Source organism: Triticum urartu, chromosome 4 (assembly GCF_003073215.2).
Source record: "Triticum urartu cultivar G1812 chromosome 4, Tu2.1, whole genome shotgun sequence".
Classification (NCBI taxonomy): Eukaryota; Viridiplantae; Streptophyta; class Magnoliopsida; order Poales; family Poaceae; genus Triticum; species Triticum urartu.
The window spans coordinates 110178079-110200077 of record NC_053025.1 but is presented as its reverse complement, the minus strand read 5'-3'; the positions used below and the strand labels follow the sequence as shown (position 1 = coordinate 110200077).

Sequence of the window (21999 nt, the reverse complement as noted above, 5' to 3'; positions counted from 1 at the left end):
TCAACCATAATCAGAATATTTCCCAAGTGTTGTGCGACTAAGCTAGATATTCCTGCCAAAATATTTCAGATCACGCCAAAATTTATTGCGGAAATATTCCAGGTCCCAGTCCCGCTCTCATACAAACCTTTTCTTAACAGGATAATAAAAACCGAACTGCACGTAACATCAGTGACTCGGTATATACTATCACAGATGACAAAAGGATGTTTATGTGGTTTGGATGGAAAGGTTGAAAATAAAGAAGGCACATGTAAAATGAATCTTTGGTTCAACCATAATCAGAATATTTCCCAAGTGTTGTGCGACTAAGCTAGATATTCCTGCCAAAATATTTCAGATCACGCCAAAATTTATTGCGGAAACATTCCAGGTCCCAGTCCCGGTCCCGCTCTCATACAAACCTTTTCCTAACAGGATAATAAAAACCGAACTGCACGTAACATCAGTGACTCGATATATACTATCACAGATGACAAAAGGATGTTTATGTGGTTTGGATGGAAAGTTTGAAAATAAAGAAGGCACATGTAAAATGAATCTTTGGTTCAATCATAATCAGAATATTTCCCAAGTGTTGTGCGACTAAGCTAGATATTCCTGTCAAAATATTTCAGATCACGCCAAAATTTATTGCGGAAATATTCCAGGTCCCAGTCCCGGTCCCGCTCTCATACAAACCTTGAAAATATTATGCCTGGTGGAGTCATGACTCGGTCCATCCATGACATCCGCGCGCTGTCAGATGTGGATGAACAGTTATATTGGATCCGTCGGATAGCACGGACGGATGAGATCGGCCGAACAGGACATCGATCCGTGGGGTGATGGGGATAGGACAAATCATGGAGCAGCCAACCCCACTAATCAATCACACCGATGACACCCGAGTGATGCTGACGATCCATGTGAAACAGTGCTACCCATGGAGTAAACCAAAGGATCGATCCGTGTGATGCATGGAACAACCAATCAGAGCATAGCAACAATCCACGCCCTCCCTCCTAGGTATAAGCCCCATAACAGCAGTAGACTAACTTGATTTGTTTCGCAAACCCCCAGCCAACACAACAGCAGTAGACTTCCTCCCACGTCATCGATCCGTGGTGAGGTGAACCGGCCAATCAAGAGGGGAAACACAGTATCCACCATCCATCTATTCAGATCACCGTCCGATATGCATATCCAATTAGAATATGAAAAAAGATGAGATCGATCCGTGGGTAAAACACCAGCGACCAATCAAGATTGAGGAGAACCCTTCCCTTCCCACCCATTGAAAAGGGAAGGAGACGCCCCCACCTACCCCACAACGCACGGATCACACTTAACACACAGCCCCCCATCCCGCTCCCGAGGAACCGCCGCCACCACCCACCGCTCACACCCACCTCACCGCCGGCCATGGCCTCCCTCACCCTCTCCTCCTCCCCGACCGGGAGAAGAGAAGGCAAGATAGGAGAAGAGGGAGGGAGATCCACCACGACCGGTCAGGTCAGGCGGCACGCCCAGACCCGTCGTCGGCGAGCTCCTCTGCTCCGGGAGATCAGGAGTGTGGGGGCGGCAACCTTATCTTTCTCGGGACGCCGCCCTTCCTCTGCTCAAGCTGCTCCCATTCCCAGTGAACGACCACGGCGCCGGACACAACCACGCACCGGCCCGGCAGCCATGGAAGGTCAGGTGTCTTGGTCCGTCAGCTTCTTCTCCATGGACATGGAGATCCCGCCATGGAAGGCCTGGAGCCTGATGCGGTTTGGCAGCTCCCCTGCCTCCCTCCCTTATGCGCGCAGGCAGTTGCACCACCTACAAGACGGTCTGCTTCTTCTCCATGGAGGTGTCGCCGCTGCTCCGACCCTAGTGCCGGCCGACGCCATGGAAGGTATCTCTCTGCTCCCTCTCCCTCTCATGCTCTGCTGTGGGTGCCATTGAATTTTCTTGCTGCATGGCACCACATTAGCCGAGGTCTGAGAAGAAAAGAAAACTGAAACTTTCTTCGTTCAGAGACGGGAGGAGAGAAGAAAACTGAAAACCGCACCACATTAGCTTGCTAGAGTGCATCTATCTGCTCATGCGCATGTGACCTACGAATCTATCTTGTTTCAACTTGTAGTCTTCTTTTTGGGATAAAAGGGAAGTATACTGACGACTTGTTGAACTCTGTTTGACTGACAATTTGTAGTCTTGCTTTCTTCAAATACATCGTCAGCATGTGTATTTGTGTTATGTATGCTCAAGACACTGCCAAATTGAATGTGTCCTACAGTTGGCCTTAATTGTCAACACCTAATACACCTCTGTAACTTGCACTGCATTCTCCGCCTGACTTTGGGCCTTGCTATGTGCGCTAGTAAGGTGGGGTTACTACTTCACATTTCCTCCATTCAAACTGTTGGAAGCAAAGCTAAGGGCAGCTGACATCCATATTTTAAGCATTTTAGAAACATACCCTTCTTTATATTCTAATAAAGTGCAGCGTTGCTAACCTGACAACCCACCACCACGATGGTGATGTTTTGCTAACTCTAAGATGATGATGATACATTCATCTTCTAGACACATTCAAATCTGAGACGGTTGCATTCCCAGACCATGTAATAACTCTTGAAATAATTCTTTATCACCTCTCAAGCTATTTTTTTTCATAATGGGCGATGGTGGTTTCAGACTAACATCATATATGATACACTTCTTTACCTGTATCAGCAGCTAATATAGAACCACAAATGAAAATGTTCTCAAAAGGTGCATATTTAACATGTGTTTTTTCGAAAGGGTGCCGCAGTATATGCACCTGAAAATTATTCTAGCCATGTATGCGACATACAATGATTCTCCTGCAAATTTCCACAGCAATCCGTATGTCTGTTGTTTAACTTTTCTACCGTCTCCACTAACCACTGTGTGTGTTGCTATGCTATCTGAACAGGTTTCGATTGGAGCCGCTCCCCTCCCTGATGTGCGCGCGTGCAGGTGGTCCGTGTGCTTCCTTCTTTCCCTCCTGGGACGCCGCTCTCCTGCTGCTCCGACGCCATGGATGGACACATGTAAGTATTTCTCTCGTCTCCCCTTACACTCGGTTCGTCTCCTTCCTCCGGCCTGAATTTGCACATGGACGGTCAGTTATGCTTGTATGGTTGCACCTCTGTATTCTCATTGTTCAGAATCTGCATAAAATATGTCCCATTTTTGTCGATTGGTGTTGAGACAACCTTTCTTGTTATTGAATTCGAATAAAGTAGCTTATTTTCCTTTCTATTCCCCCCTTTTCTAGTTTGGATTTATTATTCATTTGGTCTTCTTTGTTACATGTAAACTGAACAGCTTTTTGCTTGCTGGCCCCTCAGGGGGAAATGATCTTACGTGAGCCTGCAATCGAAGTTGTGTTCTTGGTTAGTGGGAGTTTTAGCCAACAAAAATGACAGGTTACCTTACACCTCAGTTTCTCATAGCATCGGAGTTGTTGTGCTGCTCGGAGATCAATCGCTGTTTGCTCGCTACTTACTTGGTGCTGGTGAGCGATGCCGGGTGAACATATGTTCCTTGGTCGAATTAGTCAGTTTGCTCATGTAGTATTAATTGTGTCCAGTGGCTAAGATCTGTTTTTGTTGGCCATGGTTGACTGTTCTTTGCTCTAGAGAAGATTTATGATTTTTCTGTGATTCTTTTGATTCTGTTGATTGATATGTTCAGATAGTGGCTACTTGCTGTTGTTACTCACCACTGGAGCTTCTTCTTCTAACCATGATTTTCTTTTGAGCTTTTTGGTTTGTTGTGTGTGCTGGAGTGTTTTCCTTGTCCATGTTTGTGTGCTGCTGTTTGTGATTGGTGCTTCAGGCCGTGGGTGGTCTGTTTTGGTCGTGTGCTGGTTTACCCAGCCTCATTTTCTTCTTGTTGTTGACATGGTCGCTTGTTATCATTGTATTAAATAGTAGACTGTCATTTTCTGATCTGACTGTTATCTTGAACTGCTTTCAAATCAAGCTGAAAGAATCCCCCATTCTAAAAGCAGCATATTTCTTATCTTTGCCCCAGTCTATGTAGGACTGTATAGGAACAAAGAGGTAGTGTACTTGATTGTGGTGTTCCCACTCCACTGTTTATCTAACCTTATCACATCTACCGTGTATAATGATGAAATAATCTAGGATGAAAGCATGAGTATATATGCTGATGTGTTAGTGGTGATCATGGTTAAACTTTGAGTAAAACTGGACCATCCATCCCTTTAGAATGTTCAGTTTCGATGAATATGCAACAACCCTTTTTGGTTAAAGTAAATAAACTAAAATTTCTCCCTGTTTGCGTATGCTTAATTTTGGTCTCTTGTGATGATGTATGTGCTTGTTATATATAGTGGCACTAGGTAGTGATGTTTCTAGAAGAGGATTGTGATGCTTGGATGCCTGACATTGGAAAACAATTTATGACTGTTATGCATCTCCATGTGCTGCAATTTCTGCGCTTCCGCTGAAGTTTTTATCATATATTGAAAACAAAACTTGGTCTAAAAAGGATGTCTTGCTTGTTAATCAGGTACCAACACCTGGGACAAGATCAAGATGCGGGTGCATAAGAAGGTGATCGACCTCACCAGCTCCTCGGATGACATCAAGCAGATCACCTGGATCGCCATGGATAGGTCAAGGTGACCTTAAAGGGTGCCTAGGACAAGCAACTGCTGGCGGAGGGCCCTTTGAGGATGCCCACCAAGGTGCTCAACATGACCACCTAGGAAGTCCGTTTTTGGCAAAGGTGACCTTTCTTGCCTCTATTGGATCCCATATACTTGGTTGATTTGTATGGTACCTACTCCTGTCGTGCCATTATGGCGAGAATTGTTAATTTGGTCTTTGCTTGCTGGTACCTTATAGTATGCGGCTGATGCTTGTTGTAACTAAATGTGGTGCATTATCCTCTCTAATGGTGTCTGGGTACTGATCCAGCTTCATATATCATATGTAGTAAATCATTCTGCATGTTTTCTCCCCTTTTTGTAGTAAGAATCATTATGCTGCACTTGCACATAGCTTTTATTTGGATGTTTGATGCATGTCATGTTCAATTGAAGAGTTCCTAACTATGCCTCATGTTTGGAATGGTCAAATCTCCATGTGTAGCAAATCATGGATTTGTGAAGCTTAAATCCATCCTGAATGTGTGTATCTTACTCTTGCCATTTTCTTTGATTAGCAACATGCATGAGTACACAGATTTGTGAACGTGCATGGGATCGATTTTTATATATGTATATTGTCGCGGCTTTCATTTCAGTTCATTACTTGTATAGCTGGTTCTAGGCCCAGTTTGGTCCTTTATGGTTGTGTGTGGGGCTGGTCCAGTTTGGTCCTTTATTGGCTGATTGCATTTGTTAACAAGACAATAAATTTTTGTAGACGGCCTGGTATCAAGATGTTAATTACGAGTTTCTCAGCCAATTGAATGTTTGATAGATAATCTATGGCTCTACTATATCTATGAGTACATTCATTGTTTATAAGGCGGCAAAGCGACCTAAGGCGAGCACCACCCGCTCTAGCGCCTAGGCAACGCCTAAGCGTCTAAGGCGGACATATTTGTAAGGCGCTGCCAGGGCGTCTTATTACCTAAGCGCCTAAGGCAGGACGCCTTAAAAACAATCAGTGCATTATGAGTTTCTTGGGCAACCCTGTCCCTTCTAATTGAATCATAATATAAATTTTATGTTTCTTTAACAGAATTGTTGATAATCTTTGACTTGTTTTTGTGGTTACCATGTCCAGCTGTGTCATAACCTCCAGGTCCAGCTACTATGGCTCAATGGACCACCTCCTCCTCGGCCAGTACCGATGCAAAGGAGATAAGGGGTTCATCGTGCCAAGCAAGGTTCATGGTGGTAGGCTCGGTCTCCGGCCATGGCGTCTTCCGTTGGTCCTGCTGCTGTGCGACAGAGGCGGTTTTGTTCGGCATCAGCTACAAAACAGCTATGGTGGTCGAGTTCATGGCCGTCGAGCCACGGCTATGGTGGTCGTGCTGCGTTCATGGCCATCGAGCCATGGCTATGGTGGTCGCGCTGCGTTCATGGCCATGTCTGGTCAGGGTTTGGTCTCCTTGCATAATGATGAAGCAGGTATTGTGCCTTAGAATGTTAAGGCTTGCTACATGAGCTAATTAGGTCCTCTGGCTTGCTAATTAACTCTGATCTTCTAGGTGTACTTCTTCTATCATGTTTTTTTTATAGAAAGACTGTAACGGAACCCCCTACAGTATAATTGGTGCAACAAACCCAAATTGCAAGTACTGTGCCTTGAAGCTGGGTGGGTGGGAAGGCATCAGCCCCTTCCCACCACTAGGCTATGCCTTAGTCTGCAATTGTATGCTTTCCTTGATGTTGTGAATATCAATTGATTCACTAAATAGGTAGGTACTGGTTCTCACTGTAGATTCTGGTTATAGTACATGGTATCACTGTGTCATGTGCATGTTTGGGTCTTCCTTATGTAGCGTGATTTACACCTATGCCAATGGTGAGTACCAATTGTTTGTGCAGTGCTTGTGTTCTGCATAGAGTAGCAGGTCATGAGTTTTTGTGGCGTGTTCTTGTGTGTGACGTACAGGCGTCTAGTACTTATCTTTGACCATGTGCTATTTCCTTGTCTCTGCTGAGGATTTCCTCTAAATCTGAGAAGAAGAGATGCTACCCCGATCTTCCTTTATTTTTCTGAAAATTGGAACATTGCCTTTATATGGCTCACAATCTCAAGCTTGAGGGGTTGGTTGTGGTGCTAGAGTTGTTGGGGTGTAGGTGGGATGTTAGTTTTAACTAGCTGGTGGTGCTGGTGACTCCGCCAAGCTCCTAGTGAGGTCTTGTATTGCTGGATTTATTGATTAATGGAGTTTTTACAGCAAGGTAGAGTTGCTATCTTTCCCTAATGAACATATCGATAGTAGCAAATCTGCTCTGCAATTAAGTGGTAGATGGTGCTCGTTTCTGCAGATTTCAGACTACTATTAATTTGTGTGCACACGCAAGAAAATTGGGTACTAGTAGTTCGCAACTTTGGCATTCCAACTGGATGGATGGATGTACTCGTCTGCAGTTTATTTCTTTCTTTCTTTCTTTAGGAGAAACCAAGCAAATTTGATTGAGGAACAAGGTGTATTTACTTGGACTAGACTAATTAGTTAGAGCCAAATAATCAAAATCAAATCAAATGGCAGCCAGCCACCCAATGCCGGTGTGTCTTTGTCTTAAGGCTTGGAATCATCCATACTTCACTTCAATAGAATAGCATAGCATAGCATAGCATACATGGGCGTGATGTGAAAATTTCCTCAATACCATGTATGTACGTATGGTTGGATGCAGAACTGGTTTTACTAGTAAAAGCTGGAGCATGACAGGGAAGCGCACATGCATAATTAATCAAAATTTCTTGGTTGAGTTGATATACACTCCTTCATTGATGATTGATTGATTAGAACTGGAAGAAAACCTTTTTGCAGGGGCTTGCGAACCAAAAGTATCAACTTGGAGCTCCTCTCTGCCCAAATATATGACATACGTAAAGATCCCAAACCAGCAAGGTCTTGCGCATGCGGCGGCCGCCTTTTGAATATCTTCAGCTTGGTCTCATCGTCTTCGTCCAGCTCTCCAATGTCAACGATGGCTACAAACATTAAAGGTGAGACCTCCCGCCTTCTCTTCCCCCCCTTGCTCTGGGCACGTGATCATCGAGCCACAACTGTTTAGGTTTTTGGTAAATGATGCCTTGATGGCCATGTCTGACAGTTGACAGAAAGTTGCACTGTGATGTGCTTGAATTGCAGACTCTCAGTTTGATTTTCGCCATTTCACTTTTTATATTCTATAGGTAAAGAGTAGTATTGGGGGTTTGAACCCAGAATCTGCATGTCATGATTTGAGTCAGGATAAGAAGTCAAAATCTCATGAAGGTAGTACAAGGGGGAATCACTTTCTAGACATAGGTGTGGCCAAGTCCCATTTTGAAATTGTAGTTTTTTGAATTGTTTGTTCGATAGCACCGTTCAGGCGCACATTTCTCCTTAAATTGCTCACCCAACTGGTGGTGCAAACGACTCATCACAATTACCTTGAGTCACACAATCCATTTTTAATGGAGTAAGCGTATGTGATCCTCTTGTCCTTCTCAGAGCACACGATGAGAAGGCAAACATTTAGGTCAAGCCATCTCAGTTTGCTGCATTCAAATTCCAGACCAATTAACCAACTCAGATTGTGGCAGTTGGTTGTAGAAATGTTCACTCACCCTTCCAGATTATTACTTGAGGTTAGATATGCTATACATATAAACTATGCTAGTGTTTGATAGCGATCTGTTGGGCATAGTATTGTTTTTGCTGGGGTCTATCTATTTAGAGTTTAGTCATAGATGTGCCTAGTATTATTTTTGCTTGTAAAGTACAACCTCTGTAAACAAATATAAGACGTTTTATGGACTTGTGTCGAGTCTCTAAAACGTCTTATATTTATTTACGGAGGGAATAGTTATCTTGTAGGAACATAGATAGATAAAGGGATCATGGAGGCATATATTAGCGAGCTTGGGCTGGTTCTAGGTGTTGAGAATGAAAAGTCGTGGCCATTTTCTAGTTCATGACGAAGCAGAATTTTGTTTTAGATCATGTATGTTTGACTAATTGCCAAGTTTTCGTCATATTTCTCAGCCTGTGAAAATTCCGGCCCTTGTGAAACAAGGAAGTTTGTTTCTTTTTTTGTTGCACACTTGTAGCTAAAGATTGACTAGGACATTGCTGTCTTTTTATTGCTGCTTGATCGGAACCCTTCAGTCTCGTTGATAGCTAGCATGCCCTGTGACTAATGATTACTCGAGGAACTCTTATTTACTCTTGATAATTTACTAAGAAAACTCTGCAGTTTAACGGACTGAGTTGATTGATCTTACTTTTGATGGGTTTTGTTGTTGGAAACAACGCAAACTAGGAGGGGGTCCTTAGATGGCTGACTGAAAGTTATATGTTTTGTTGTGTGCAGATTATGGAACACACATTGCACTTTTTTAGCTTAGTCTCAGCCTACTGGACATTGCTTGTAGTTTCTTGCTTTAAACTCATATGTGTTGGCAATTCTTTTCTTTGTTTTTGCTGTGACGAAGAGCTTCTAGCTATGAGAGGCAAAAGAAGATGGTCGTCCGAATCCGTTTAAGCTTTTAGCTTTGGTGGCGCGCGAAGAGAAAGGTTTGTTTTCGGACTCGAGGCAGACCAAGCAACTAGGCTGTTGAGAACAAGGGACATGGGACCTGGCGCTGCTCATGACAACGGTCGTTTCTTGGTGTATGTAATGGACTAGCCGTTGTACCTGCACGCTTGTAGTGTTTTCCTTCCATCTGAGATACAAAATGGCAATTCTTTGCCCCTGTGCATGCATTTCTTTCTGCCTGTTATGCTGCCGAAATTTCTAGCCAAGGATTGCCCGATTTGTCAAAATTTTGTCCTTGTTTGTAATGAAATAAAAAACATGAGGGCGCCGACTGCAAAATTTTGTCCTTGTTTGTAACTGGCAGAGTGTGGATGGGGAATAACCTAAACATGCAAACCCAGATTATGAAGGCTAGGATGACATTATGAAGGAGAGTAAAGATGGGATTTCCAAGTAAGTATACCATTCCAGCGTGAGCTACCAGCTCCAAATTCACAGCAGCCGACAAGCCTCCAAGAAGCACGCAGCGGCCGCTATGGTCATCGTCACCAGTACATTCTGCACAGCTGCCACAGCACTGCCCCAGCTCACCTCCTTTGCAGCACGCCATGGTCGCCGGGGGGCAGCAGAGCGTGCAAGAAATCCTTGAGATGTTGGGGCCTGTCCCACCCGTCCTTGGGGCTGATGTGCAGGCGGCGGATGGATCTCCAGGCGTGGCGCCAGCGGCCGGCCAGCAAGCTTGTCCGGACCGCGTCATTCGCCGGCAGGAAGCCAAGGGCGTGCTGGAGGAGCGCTGAGCCGATCCTCGCTGCCGGGCATGGATGCTTTCCTGGCCTTGCAAAAATAGCTGGACTACCGTCGAACAGGTAGTGAGCACCACCGCGCTGGATCGATGCTGTGGTCACAAGAAAACAATGACGAAATGAAGCAAAGAAGCGGGGGGAAAAACACGGTGGAAGACGAGCTTACCTCACCGAGGCTTAGCTTCACTCGCCGCTGCGCAAATGCAAGGAATCGTCCAACCCCAACGGAGAAGACAAAGCGCGTGAGAGCTCTCTATTTCAGCTCAGCTCAAGGACGAGATGGGGTACGAGATGGAGTGGTGGAGAGCACAGAGCAGTTATTACCACCAGGAAGAAGCTCACCTACTGTACTAGAGGGACTGAGATCCAGTGACTCGTCTTCAGCAAGTCACGTTGTAACTGGCCGCCAATCATCTGCCGTTGAAACCACATCCAAGAGACCGCAGTGAAGGAAAGCAAAAAAGGCTCACACTTATGTCCAGGCACCCATCCAGCACAGATTTGTGGCGGGGAAAAGGAGGACAAGGATGGCTTTGGCGCGAAGAGCCAGCTCAGAGCAGCCGAGTGCCGTCGCCGCGGAGGGTAGGCAGCGTCGCGCGGCCGTGAGGGCAAGGGAGGAGTGCCCCGACGGGCCGGGAAGCTGCTGCTGCAAGCGCCGCGTGAGCTGGGGAGGAGGTCCGCCGCAGATCGAGCAGGAGCGCCGCCGCAGATTGAGGAGGAGCGCCGCCCGCGCGGGCCAGGGAGGAGCGCCGCCGTAGATCAGCTACGCTGGCCGACCTCCTTGCTCACGTCGCTCGGACCCGCCCGTCCCTCCCCGACGCCGGCCCTCTAGCTACCAGGTGAGTGAGGCGCCCCTACCGCAATCCCATCTCGTCCCACCAGCAATTCCCCGACGGCGTGGTTCTTCTGGAGCGCCACCGGTTGTGCAGATAGTGGATTTAGTGGATTCCCTTAAATTGAACTGTACTAAGAATTTTTCCATTGAAATTCAGTACTGTGCTTGATGTGTCTCTTAATAGAAGATCTGAAGAAAACTGTACAGTGAAAGCATGGAAATATTGTTTGATGCAATGACAAGTAGTTTTTGAATTATACTGATGGAAATTGACATATACTGTGTATTGTTTTGAATTTCAATGACAAGTACCGTGAAAGCATGGAAATTGACATTGGCAAGTAGCAAATCTGAAGTATGTATTGATGGAAATTTATAAGTAGCAATGTGAAGTAGCTTTTAAATTTCTCTGATGGAAATTGACATGTACTGTGCATAACAACCAAATCATGTATATGTACTGTGAATAACAACCAATGTTTTTTTGCATATGAGCTTGTCTTGTTGCATTGCTTAGTCACCAGATCGGTCCGCCACTAATTGTACGTGTCTTTTTGGTTTTTGGCAGAATTTGGGTTGTGCAATGACAGAAATCAGCAAAAGGATACCTCAAGTTGGTATGAGATTCAGAGATTCACATGAGGCCTGGATGTTTTGGGTAGAATATGGGGGTCACATAGGTTTTGATGTGAGAAAAAGATGCACCAACTTAAACAAATTTGATGGAAAGGCGACTTCATGCAGATTTGTTTGTTCCAATGAAGGCATTAGAAGGAAGGGACAAACCGACCGTGAGCCAAAACATTTTAGAGCTGAAACAAGAACTAATTGTAGAGTTCAGATGGTTATTAGATTGGATCGAGCTGCAGAAAATTATGAAGTTACTGATGTTGAACTGAAACACAACCACTATCTTCAATTGCCACAAACACGCCACTTGTTGGTTGCATGTTGTAGAGTATTGGATGGAAATAACAAATTTGCTATTACCATTGGGAGTTTGCATGGTGATTTGCTGTTTGAGGAGGAGCACATAGTGATAGGATGATCCTTTGACCCAAAAGGTTTCTTGTAGTTGTGGAATGTTCAATAGGGTAGGGATATTGTGTGGACATGGTCTAAAAGTTCTTGACTTGATGAAACATAAAGACATTGCCAAAACATTATATCTTAAAGAGATGGACTAGAGAAGCACGCAATGGAAGTGCACTTGATTCCGTTGCTCCATGCATTGAGGATTTACTCAATGCAGCCACTAGTGCTATGAGTGAACCATATAAAGACAGAAAATGTTGACCCAAAAGGAACTTTAGCTTACCTCTGCAAAAAAACTGTTCTCGTATCTCTATCATATTCTTTTATTCAGTACATATATAAGCTGTTAGTATTGTTACATTTGTATTGTTAGCTGACATAAAACTGTTGACTGAACGGCCAAGGCTGAAGCATTTTCTTTGTTAAGCTGTGTTGGATGGATGCCCAGGTGTAGTGTGGAGGCCTTTTTTTTTGCTTTGGGTCACTGCTGTCCGTTAGATGTTGTTTGGAGGGCTGATGAGAGGGAGCCAGTTACAACATGACTTGCTAGAGGCAAGTCACTGGATCTCTATCCGTACTAGAGTTGTGGAGTGTCTTGATTGCAAAACCTCACGGGCTACCGCTGCTTGTGTGATGGCTGATGGGACTACAGCAATGCTACATTCACGGGGGCTTTACGAGCGTTTTACGGGGCTAAGCGGACGTGGGTTGCGCTAATTGGGCGTTAGGTGACGCGGGCCCACCCTGAAAATCAGGGGGGGAGGGGTGAGATTAGTGAGGGAGAAAAGGAAAGTCCGTTGATTAAGTAAAAAGTAGCCCGTGAGTGTAGCATTTTTGATGGGACTATTATATACGCCCGCCGCAGCTTTGCCTTGCAGTTTTGCAGAGTACGTACTACTGTATACTCCAGTCCTTGCGGTTCTACAGGTCGTAAACTTTTTCATTTTTGAACGGAATCACCTCCATCGCCTCCACCTCCAAGTGAGCGTGCCGAGGCCAATACCAACGCGGCGGCGACCCAAACAGACACGGTTTTTTGTTCTTTTTTCCGTCTGAACCCAAAAGATGGCTGTGTGAGATGGTTTGAGGATCGGTGTTAGAGATGCCCTTATCTTATCAGGTAGCCCCAAAAGATGCCTCAAGAATGGTTTTGCTTGCTTTGGAGTTCTAGCAATTCAAAACCAACACATTTGTATATACTTCGCACATAACAGTTATGTCCATAACCATGTATTTATCCTTCATTTGAATCAAAGTCAGAAAGTGTTTCAGATCATTTAAATCTGAAGAGTTTCACTAGTGGAACAAAATAGTGCCGTATGAACAATAAATACACTAACAAATATTACCTCCGTCACAAATTAGTCGTCTTACATATATATATATAGATACCTAACAATAGTTCGGGAATAAAGATGGCAATTTTATCCATGGACATGGATATCCATGGATATCCGACCCGAATGGATAGGGTTTGGATATGCTTTTGTGTCCATGGGCGGTGCCCAAACCCGACCCGATTGTTTGTGGATAGGGCATAGATATAATCTTGTACCCATGGATATACCCAAAACCGACCCGATAGTATGACTTAATGGGGGGAAATATGCTATCCCTGCCCCACGGTCATATGTCCCACAACAATTTTACAATTTTTTTTATCTAAAACATGCATAAGAAATTACACAATCCTCATCGTAACTTTTTTTAGTTGACATTCAATCCCCTCCGTAACATACTCCAACACCCCTCTCCTTATTTTTACCTCCTTAAATGACTCGTCATTCTCATCTGTTAGAAAAATACTAAATGATCTTAGGTTGTTAGTGGATGTTAATTTACCATAAGTGAAGCCTAGCCTGCCATGAGGTGAAGAATGGAAGAGTTTATGTTAATATTGTGTTATGTCTTATTTATATGTCTCGAGAGGATCCAATGGATATCCAATGGGTATGGATATCCATCAGATTTGGACATGGATACAATTTTTCACCCATGGATTTTTTCATGAGCGGGCAAAGACTGTCTTCATGGATATGGATATGGATTTGATATTGTCCTACCCGATCCAAACCCGACCCATTGCCATCCTTATTCGGGAAGGAGCGAGTATGAGATATGGCGCAAGGTTCCGACACATTAATACAACAACAGAAGTCAAAATACATCTTCAGCGAGATAAATCAGTCAAGGGAGGGCGATTAAAAAAATAGTACATGTCACTACTTTTTCTAAGCTGCTTCACCGAGTCGAACCAACATGAATGTCCAACAAAAGATCGCATCCTCGTCACTGCTGCAAACTGCATTCGTTCCTTAATACAGTAATTAAGATGAAATAGGCCATATGTCTTCAGCCAAGGTCTTCTCTCCCTAGAAACCTGTACATGTATGGAAGGATGAGAAGCTTGCGGGGGTGTCACTTGGGAAACAAGGAATTTCAGCTCCTTGACAAGGAATCAATGGGCCACAAGATTCAGTCCATAATTTTTCATATTTTCACATGTCAAACTGCAGAATAATCTAATTACTCAAAAGTTTGCACGTTTCAACATCTGGTTAGAGTTGAGATCTTGATTTAACTGTTAGGATTAGCTTTCTAGCAATGGCATCCAGTGGTTTAATAACAAATACTCATGTCAAGATTTTCAGACAATCTGTCTAATTATGAAGAATCAGATGGCCCTAGCAAATAATTATAGACCATAATGTTGACATTGTAAGCCAATAAGTAAACAAACTGAATTGCAACTGGAATAGGAGCCACAAAATGTCAGAACTGTTCAACAAAATCAACATGCCGTGCTACCATTTGTGCAGTGCATTTCAATCTAAACACCATTGTAGTTAACACTTCCAAACAGCACATTGAGTTATTTTCCACCCACCAAATGCAGAGCAGGCTTCTCATTACTGGTATAACATTCACTCTTTCTACTAAACTAGGAACTTCAAAATGAAGGCAAACTGCAGAAATGTAGAAAGCGTGGGGTGCTGTTGATAGTTAGCTTACATATGTTAAGTGTACCAAGGAACTTCAAAATTTTGAGAACCTCCGCATCAACCGAGTTACATTTGACTTCGACTGCCTTAAGATGTTTTGATATTGCAGCTGAGGTCTCCACTGCATTGTAACCTCCTTTTATTTCCACTTTATGATTAGGTCCCTGCAGGCAAAAAAGATTGAATCAAAACCGATCAGATAATAGATAGTGTAGCTTTACAGTGCAAGTTAAAGAATTCCCATTTTGACAAAGTATATATACCTTGGAAAAGAACTGAAGAGTGAGAATCTCCAGAAATGGTGAGTGTTCAAGAATAAAAGCTAGTGCGCGGAAGTCGTCAGGCACGCACCAGTATTCATTGAGTAACAAGGTCTTTAACTTACTAAATGTAGGGCACCATATCAAATCCCTTCTGAAAATAAACTGCAGAAATTGCAAACCAGAGAGAACAAATTAATCGTCACTGCGAACATGATGATTGTTTTTTTTATCTCAAGATTACATGATGATTGTTTTGAGCGTGGGGAATAATGTAAAAGCTCTACTAGCTGGTTGCATTGTTTATGACTTTCTAAGAAGCATCATTTAGATGGTCATAGATATTGCAACAGATATATAATAGGACCGCAAATGTAAATGGGGTTAAAACATACATACCGTGTCATGTTCATCTATCAATGTCAAATTCTCAGCCTCTGATAAACCTTTGAGAAGCACCGAGTCATGAGAGTTAACAGCCTGTAGATCGTAACAACCTTGACAGTCCTCGTTGTGGCAATCCCAAGAGTCGGAATAAAAACACCTGTCCACAGATTCTTTGATAAATCTGACGAATGCAGCCTTCAACGACGGCATGCTGTCAAGCACAGGAGTCCTGTCCCAGTTGTCCTCGAGTCGTAGAGAAACGAGACTTGGAGCGTAAATACGAGTACGGGCATGCTGATTGAAACTGCTATCAGCAATGGCCAGGCGTTTTAGAGACTTTGAAGAGATCCTCCTGACATGGACGAAACAGCCATTGATGATTACTAGATCTTCCAGCACCGGACAGCCGGCAAAATCGAGGAAGCTGTCGTTTAACCCTGTGTCAATGAGCTCTAGCCTCGTCAGATGCTGAGAGGCAAGAGGCAGGTTGTCTACGTAAAAGTAAACACCATAGCCGTCCCGAGAGATATCGAGCCGGAGCAGCCGAACTTGGCAGAGCATAATGTGCCGGATCCAGAGGCTCACACGGGGCACGTCGTCGTCGGAGACCACGGCGAACCTGAGCTCGCACGTGTCGATCGGCGCTCGACAGCGAAGGAGCAGAAGGTGGTTCACAAACTCGCGGAGCTCCTGGACGGGCGTCACCTCCGACTCATGGACACCGGTGATGCGCAGGCTTGTGGCGGATTTCCAGAGGCCGCGCCAGCGCCGGGCGAGCACGCAGGTCCGCACGGCCTGCTGCGCCGGGAGGAAGGAGAGCACGTGCTGCAGGAGATCGTCCGGTAGGGCGCCGATGATGCCCTCGCCGCGGGCCAGAGCGGCCCTCTTGTTGCCTTCTTGCGGCCGAGGCATTCCGTCGAACAGGTGGCAGGCGCCGAAGCTGCGGCACAACCGTACAGCTGTGCAAGACACGATCACGGAATGCCGGCGTGGTGGCAAAGAGGGGAGACAGATGCAGGAAGCGCCGGGGTCGCCGCCGCACCTCGCCGCCGGCAGCTTTCCCGCCTGAGCCGAGGGTGGAAGAGAAGAATGGCAACTGATACGAGCGACCGACGCGATGCTCAACGTACAGAGGCCGACCAACGACGCGAAGGTCGCTACTGATACGAGCAACCGAGCGCCATGGAGACCATCCGGGTTGAGGAGTTGGAGAAATGCGTTTGCGACATGGAAGATTCGCAGGACCTTCGAGGGAGAAGCTAGCTTGGTTTGCTTGCGGGGTCCCGGCCTCACGGGATTAAAAGGAGGCGAGTGTAAAATACGCATTTTACCTATCACTGAAAATTTAAATCCAACAATCGCTATACATATACACTAGGAAAAAGGATCACATTTTGCTGCACCACCGAGATACGCTATCACTCTCAATTTTGTGAAATCATGAATATTTTTTTAAACTTGTGAACATATCATAGATTTTGTCTTTAAAGTTATTAGCATTTGCTTCTGATTAATTTGAGTAAAATGTTTTTTTGTTTTCTATCGGAAGAGTACGTGACTGAAACAAAAAAATGCTACTACCTCCGTCACATAATATAAAAACGTTTTTGACACTAGTGTGTGTCAAAAACGTTCTTATATTATGGGATAGAGGAAGTATAACCCAAGGACACAATTCTTGGTATCGAGCATCTCAAGATAGTTGAAATCAAATGCTGCAAAGAAGACGGGATAATTCACCAAATTGTAAAGATTCTTAGTACCTATGGAGTACCCACGGATCACATTAGCATTGAACAGAATGTTTACAGTTATGACCTTGGGCGTAAGTAACTATTGACATATTTCACTAGTACAGTGTTTCTGTAATCTGCATATGTACCTTTAGATTACCTGTGGGGGGAAGACACTCTTATATTTATTTACAGAGGGAGTATTTGATTAATTTTGACAATGAAAATGTTAAAAATTGCATTTTTAAATTTTTTGAAAAAGTAGTCATTCGATCATTTGGTGAAGCTAGAATTGATTTTTTTTCCTATTGGACTGTTACATAACATCCACATAACATATTGGAGTGAATATCTAAAGCTAAACATGAGCGACATTTGGGCTTAATGCACCATTGGTGCTATACTTATCATGAATACTCAACCTTTATGACCTCATCTCTTGGGCAGCAACAACTAGAGCTGCAAAAGGTGCTTGTTGGTCTTAGTAGTTAGTAGCATGTCTAAGTTGTTGTGAGAAATAATGTTTGATTAGCAAAACTAGCAATCAGTTATGCACTAAATGCTTGGACCTATTATATCCTCACAATGGAACAGTTTTTTTGGCTTGGAGGTGCCCTGAGTACAAGGGCAGTGGTCAGCCAATAGCGCATTCGTTTAGCATTCACATAGCTAGCTCAATGTTTATGTGGGCCCAATCATCCAACTGAATTTTGTATATGATATTGTGTGCATTTCAGCTCCCCTCTTCTATGTGATTGCATCTCCCCATTTCTTCGTGTAGCCTTGTATCATTTCTTTAGAAGGTGTCACATGTGCTTATCACTTGCATCTTTTATTATTTATACAGGTTTCAGTTTCTAGCAAAAGTTCGGCTAGTCTATTATTTCCTGGTTGCTTACTCGCAGGCGATGTCGATGAATGTGGTACCATGTGGTTGCTGGATTTTGTTTACTAGGATCGAATCGTGCGCGTCCCTCTGTCCCATTCTGATGAACCCAGTGCACAATTGCTTATGTGACTTGCGTTCAGTTGGCATACGCTTATTTCCTGTACTCAGTATCCGAGCTACACTGATTTCTCTGTTGGACTTGTGAGTTTTGTTTAGATAGGTTCATGGATCTAGTACTCAAAACTTGTGTCGTATTGTACTCTCTGGCAAGTAAACTTTGGTGATGCTTATCCACGCCTTGCGGACAATGTATTTGCCTTGCACAGTGGGCTATGCTGATTGGATGCGAACAGATCGTTTTTGCTTGGTTGCCTTAAGCATGCCTCCCTCGAAAAAACCTTAGCAATTTCAACGTGGCATGATGATTTCAAAGTGTATAAGTTGGCTGCCAGCAGTTCCTTCTGAATTTAGGCTAGCGATTTAGGTTGTTTCACTTTTGACCTACCATCATACCAAGTACGGCGATTTAGGTGTACTCAATTATGTGCACACAAAAAATAAATGGTGAAGATTTAATGATAGAATTTGCAAAGTTTTTTCGTTCAGGTTTCCTGAGGAAAATTTAATGTAGCTAAGAGATAAAAAAATGAGTAAATAAATGGTGAAACCATTTGATTACTTCAACGGGGGCAAGTGTGGTCAAAAACAATAGAATTTGAACATGTTTTTTTTCCGCAAAGTTATCCATGTCATTCGCATGCCCTGTTTGATTGGTTTTTTTTTGAGCATCAGTACAGACACAAGCGCTCATACACACGCGCATACACTCATCCCTATGAACGCACACACACACACCCTACCCCTATGAGCACCTTCGAGAGACTGAGCCGGCATATCATCTTGAGATTTACGAAGTCACCGTAGGCGCCTCGTCGTCGATGGGAACGTCTCCTCCCACTGAAAGCGTATCGCCGGACATCCTGAAATAAATCCAGGAATAATGCGAGCACCAGGATTTGAACCCTGATGGATTGGGGATACCACTGTCCACCTAACCAACTCAACCACAGATTGATTCCGGGTGATTTGTACCTATGGGTTTACGTTGGTACAAAATAAACGAAATACTGCGCTGATGACTGAAGTTGCTAGACTTAACAGGTATGCTCCATTTTACATGAAAAAATGTACTCTTTTTTTTTGAAACGGAAGCAAAGATTGCCTCGTCTATTAATTAAGTAAAATAGAATTGCCCAGTTTATTACGGAAAACCGGAATAACAAGGACCAAACCCACTCCCAAACACTGACACACACAGGGCAAAGCCCAACCTCATCGACAACATGTCGACCTGCAGCTAGACAAACGCAGCTCCGACTCTGATGAAGAACTCGGAAGAACAAAACCAGGCGAAAGCTGGCGCCACGGAAGATCGCCGAACGGGCCACTTGCAGCCAGTCATCGTATGCCACAGGGCCCCACCACCGTAGCTTCGACTCCACAGCAACAAACAAACCGAGGCAATACCGCGAACACGCCGGAGAAGAGCCGACTACCGCAACCATTGCCATGTCGCCGACATCGCTCCCACCATCATCGTTGCCATAGAAGCCTGGCGACCATGTCCCAGGTCATTGTCAACATGAACATCGGCACATATGAGATCCAAACCTTTGAAAATTCTATCACTACATCAATCTTTTAACAAGCATAGTTTTTGCATTGCTGTTTAACGATTAACTATACACAAAAGATTAACATGAGGTTTTGATGCAAAGTTCCATTTCTCAGGTGAATTTGTCCATTTCATCAAAATGAAAATTTAGTACTCCCTCCGTTCCATTTGAACTACAATAACAAACGTGCATATTTAGCAAAAAATGATTTGACTGCAACAAAAATGTGAACTTAATTACCCCTATAAGCAAACACAAAAGTCAGCTGAAACCTGAAAGCTGCAACAGAATGTAAGGCACAAGGGAGCGAATATGTAGCTGTGAAAACATCACTTTCTGAATTACAGGAAGCTACGATACATTAGTTGTAGGGCAGCAAAACTGAGACAATGAAGTTGCTTCACAGAAATTCACAACTGAAACATGGATAGCATCACGAGCAATCAGATTGCCATAGTTCTGCGGCTAAAATCATGATTTCTACAATCATGCTTCGAACAGGGCACAATGTTCCATGCTAGCTATGAGCCTAAGATATATGATGAACCTTCAATGTCTGCTTTCAAAGCTGGACATCAGAAGCATTTCCCCAGCCCGAGCTGCTGCATAAGCATCTGCAAGCCCAGGAACAGTGTCCTGATGACTGTCCATGTATGTCGCAATGAAATTATCCTCACCATAGCCAACTAATCGCCGGAAGCCGACACTTTTCTTCATCAGTCCCTTAGCCTGCAGGATCTTTGCGACATAATACCGGGGTTTCATCCGCTTCTCCAGGCTGTAGGTAAACAGCATGGGCCTCTCAACAATGTACTCTGGATCCAATCCAACCTCATTGACCATGAACTCTATCTTGAGACGGAGTTTCTCCTCGGATATTCCTAGAATGTGTGGCTTGTTGCGAACCGCAACACGCACCTTGTCCATGGAGCAACCAAGAGTGCTCCTCAAGAACTCCATCCTTGCGGCGACCTTGTCTTCCGTGATAGAACATGCGACACCCACCGCGTACTTGAATATGTACGAGGAGCGGGGCACGCCAAGCTTCTCGGCGCGCAGCACAAACGCCTTCACCCGCTCTGGGTTGAACACCAGCAGCCTAGAGCAGGGCGTCGACAGCTTGACAATATCACAAACACTTAGCCCGCACTGCTCCAGCAGCGCTATGTTGGGCTTGGCGACCTTCTCCAGATCGGTGGTCAGGATGGACCTGTTCCTCTTCATGGTCTGGAGGAGCTTGCCGAAGGAGCCAAAGAAGGGGATCCAGAACTCGAGCTTGGGAGTGATGTCGCATGACCGGAGGGCCGTGGCGCCCACCAGGAGGAAGCTGGCGATCTCGGGCGCCGAGAGGCCGAGGCGGTCGCGGAGGGCAGAGAGGCGGGGGGCGACGTTGTCCACCCTGGAGCGGAGGAGCAGCGGGTCGGCTGCGACGACGGCGGCGATGTCGGGGCGGGAGAGGCCAACGCCGGAGAGGAGGGCGAGCACGGCGTCTGGGTTGGAGGCGGACTTGAGGTGGCAGAGCTTCTTGGACGCCTTGAGCGCCTGGGCTCGGGTGAGACCGCAGGTGACGATGAGGTACTCCTCCGTTGAGAATGGGGTGGTGGAGGCGGAGAGAGCGAGGCGGCGGTGGAGAGAGTAGGAGAGCGTGGCCGTGGTAGGGTGGGGGCCGGCGCAGGGCAGCAGGAGAGGGTGCATCTGGAGCTGGAGCATGGCGGCGGCGGCGGCCGGCAAGTCGCCGTTGGTTGGCTGGCGGACTGAAATGGTTTTGCTAGGTATCAAGACAAAGATAGAGCTTTCAATCGGATTGACCAAATGCAACCAAAATTCACAAGTCCGAATAATGTTAACCAGAACAAGCACGCACTATTCCCGTAGAAGAATACAAGGAAAATAATTACTCCCTCTGTCCCAAAAAACATGTCGCAGCGGTATTTTTTTGAAAAAGTCCTTCAAGTTTATCTGACCGAACCCACGGTCCAATCGTCTCCTCCGCCAGCTCGCTCAGTTCCACTAGCTCCCCCGCAACGCCGGCGACCTCGCGTAGCTCAAGCACACCGCGCCGCCGCGCAGCTCCACCGCAACCCCGCGCGGATCCACCTCTACCCCGTGTAGCTCCACCGCTCCCCCGCACAGCTCCCCCGCTCCCCTTACCCACATCCCTAAATTTCCAAGCTTTCTCCCATCCCCTTCCGGAAAATCGG

General features: G+C 45.1%; 2 protein-coding genes and 1 long non-coding RNA gene across 6 annotated transcripts; 1 reads left to right on the top strand and 2 right to left on the bottom strand.

Annotated features, from left to right (window-relative positions):
- The first annotated feature begins 1273 nt into the window (after positions 1-1273).
- On the top strand, positions 1274-11835 carry LOC125550928. Of its 4 annotated transcripts, none has more exons than XR_007302059.1 (7): positions 1274-1675; positions 1791-1879; positions 2927-3044; positions 4534-4752; positions 5760-6106; positions 7483-10820; positions 11385-11829. It is a non-coding gene; the product is annotated as an uncharacterized LOC125550928 (long non-coding RNA). The 4 variants fall into 4 exon arrangements; XR_007302057.1 differs by having other exon boundaries at positions 1275-1879; positions 7483-7661; positions 9014-10820; positions 11385-11835; XR_007302058.1 differs by having other exon boundaries at positions 1276-1879; positions 7483-7661; positions 9135-10820; positions 11385-11833.
- A 2135-nt stretch (positions 11836-13970) lies between these two features.
- On the bottom strand, positions 13971-16818 carry LOC125553641 (F-box protein At4g22280-like). Its single transcript, XM_048717398.1, has 4 exons — positions 15513-16818; positions 15117-15278; positions 14864-15017; positions 13971-14231 (listed from the first exon to the last, which is right to left on the bottom strand). The coding sequence occupies exons 1-4, from the start codon at positions 16410-16412 to the stop codon at positions 14224-14226; spliced, it is 1224 nt and encodes a 407-aa protein (XP_048573355.1). The 5' UTR covers positions 16413-16818; the 3' UTR covers positions 13971-14223.
- Positions 16819-20090: 3272 nt separating this feature from the next.
- On the bottom strand, positions 20091-21617 carry LOC125550927 (transcription termination factor MTERF9, chloroplastic-like). The gene has a single exon (XM_048714055.1). The coding sequence runs from the start codon at positions 21506-21508 to the stop codon at positions 20348-20350; it is 1161 nt and encodes a 386-aa protein (XP_048570012.1). The 5' UTR covers positions 21509-21617; the 3' UTR covers positions 20091-20347.
- Positions 21618-21999: the final 382 nt, after the last annotated feature.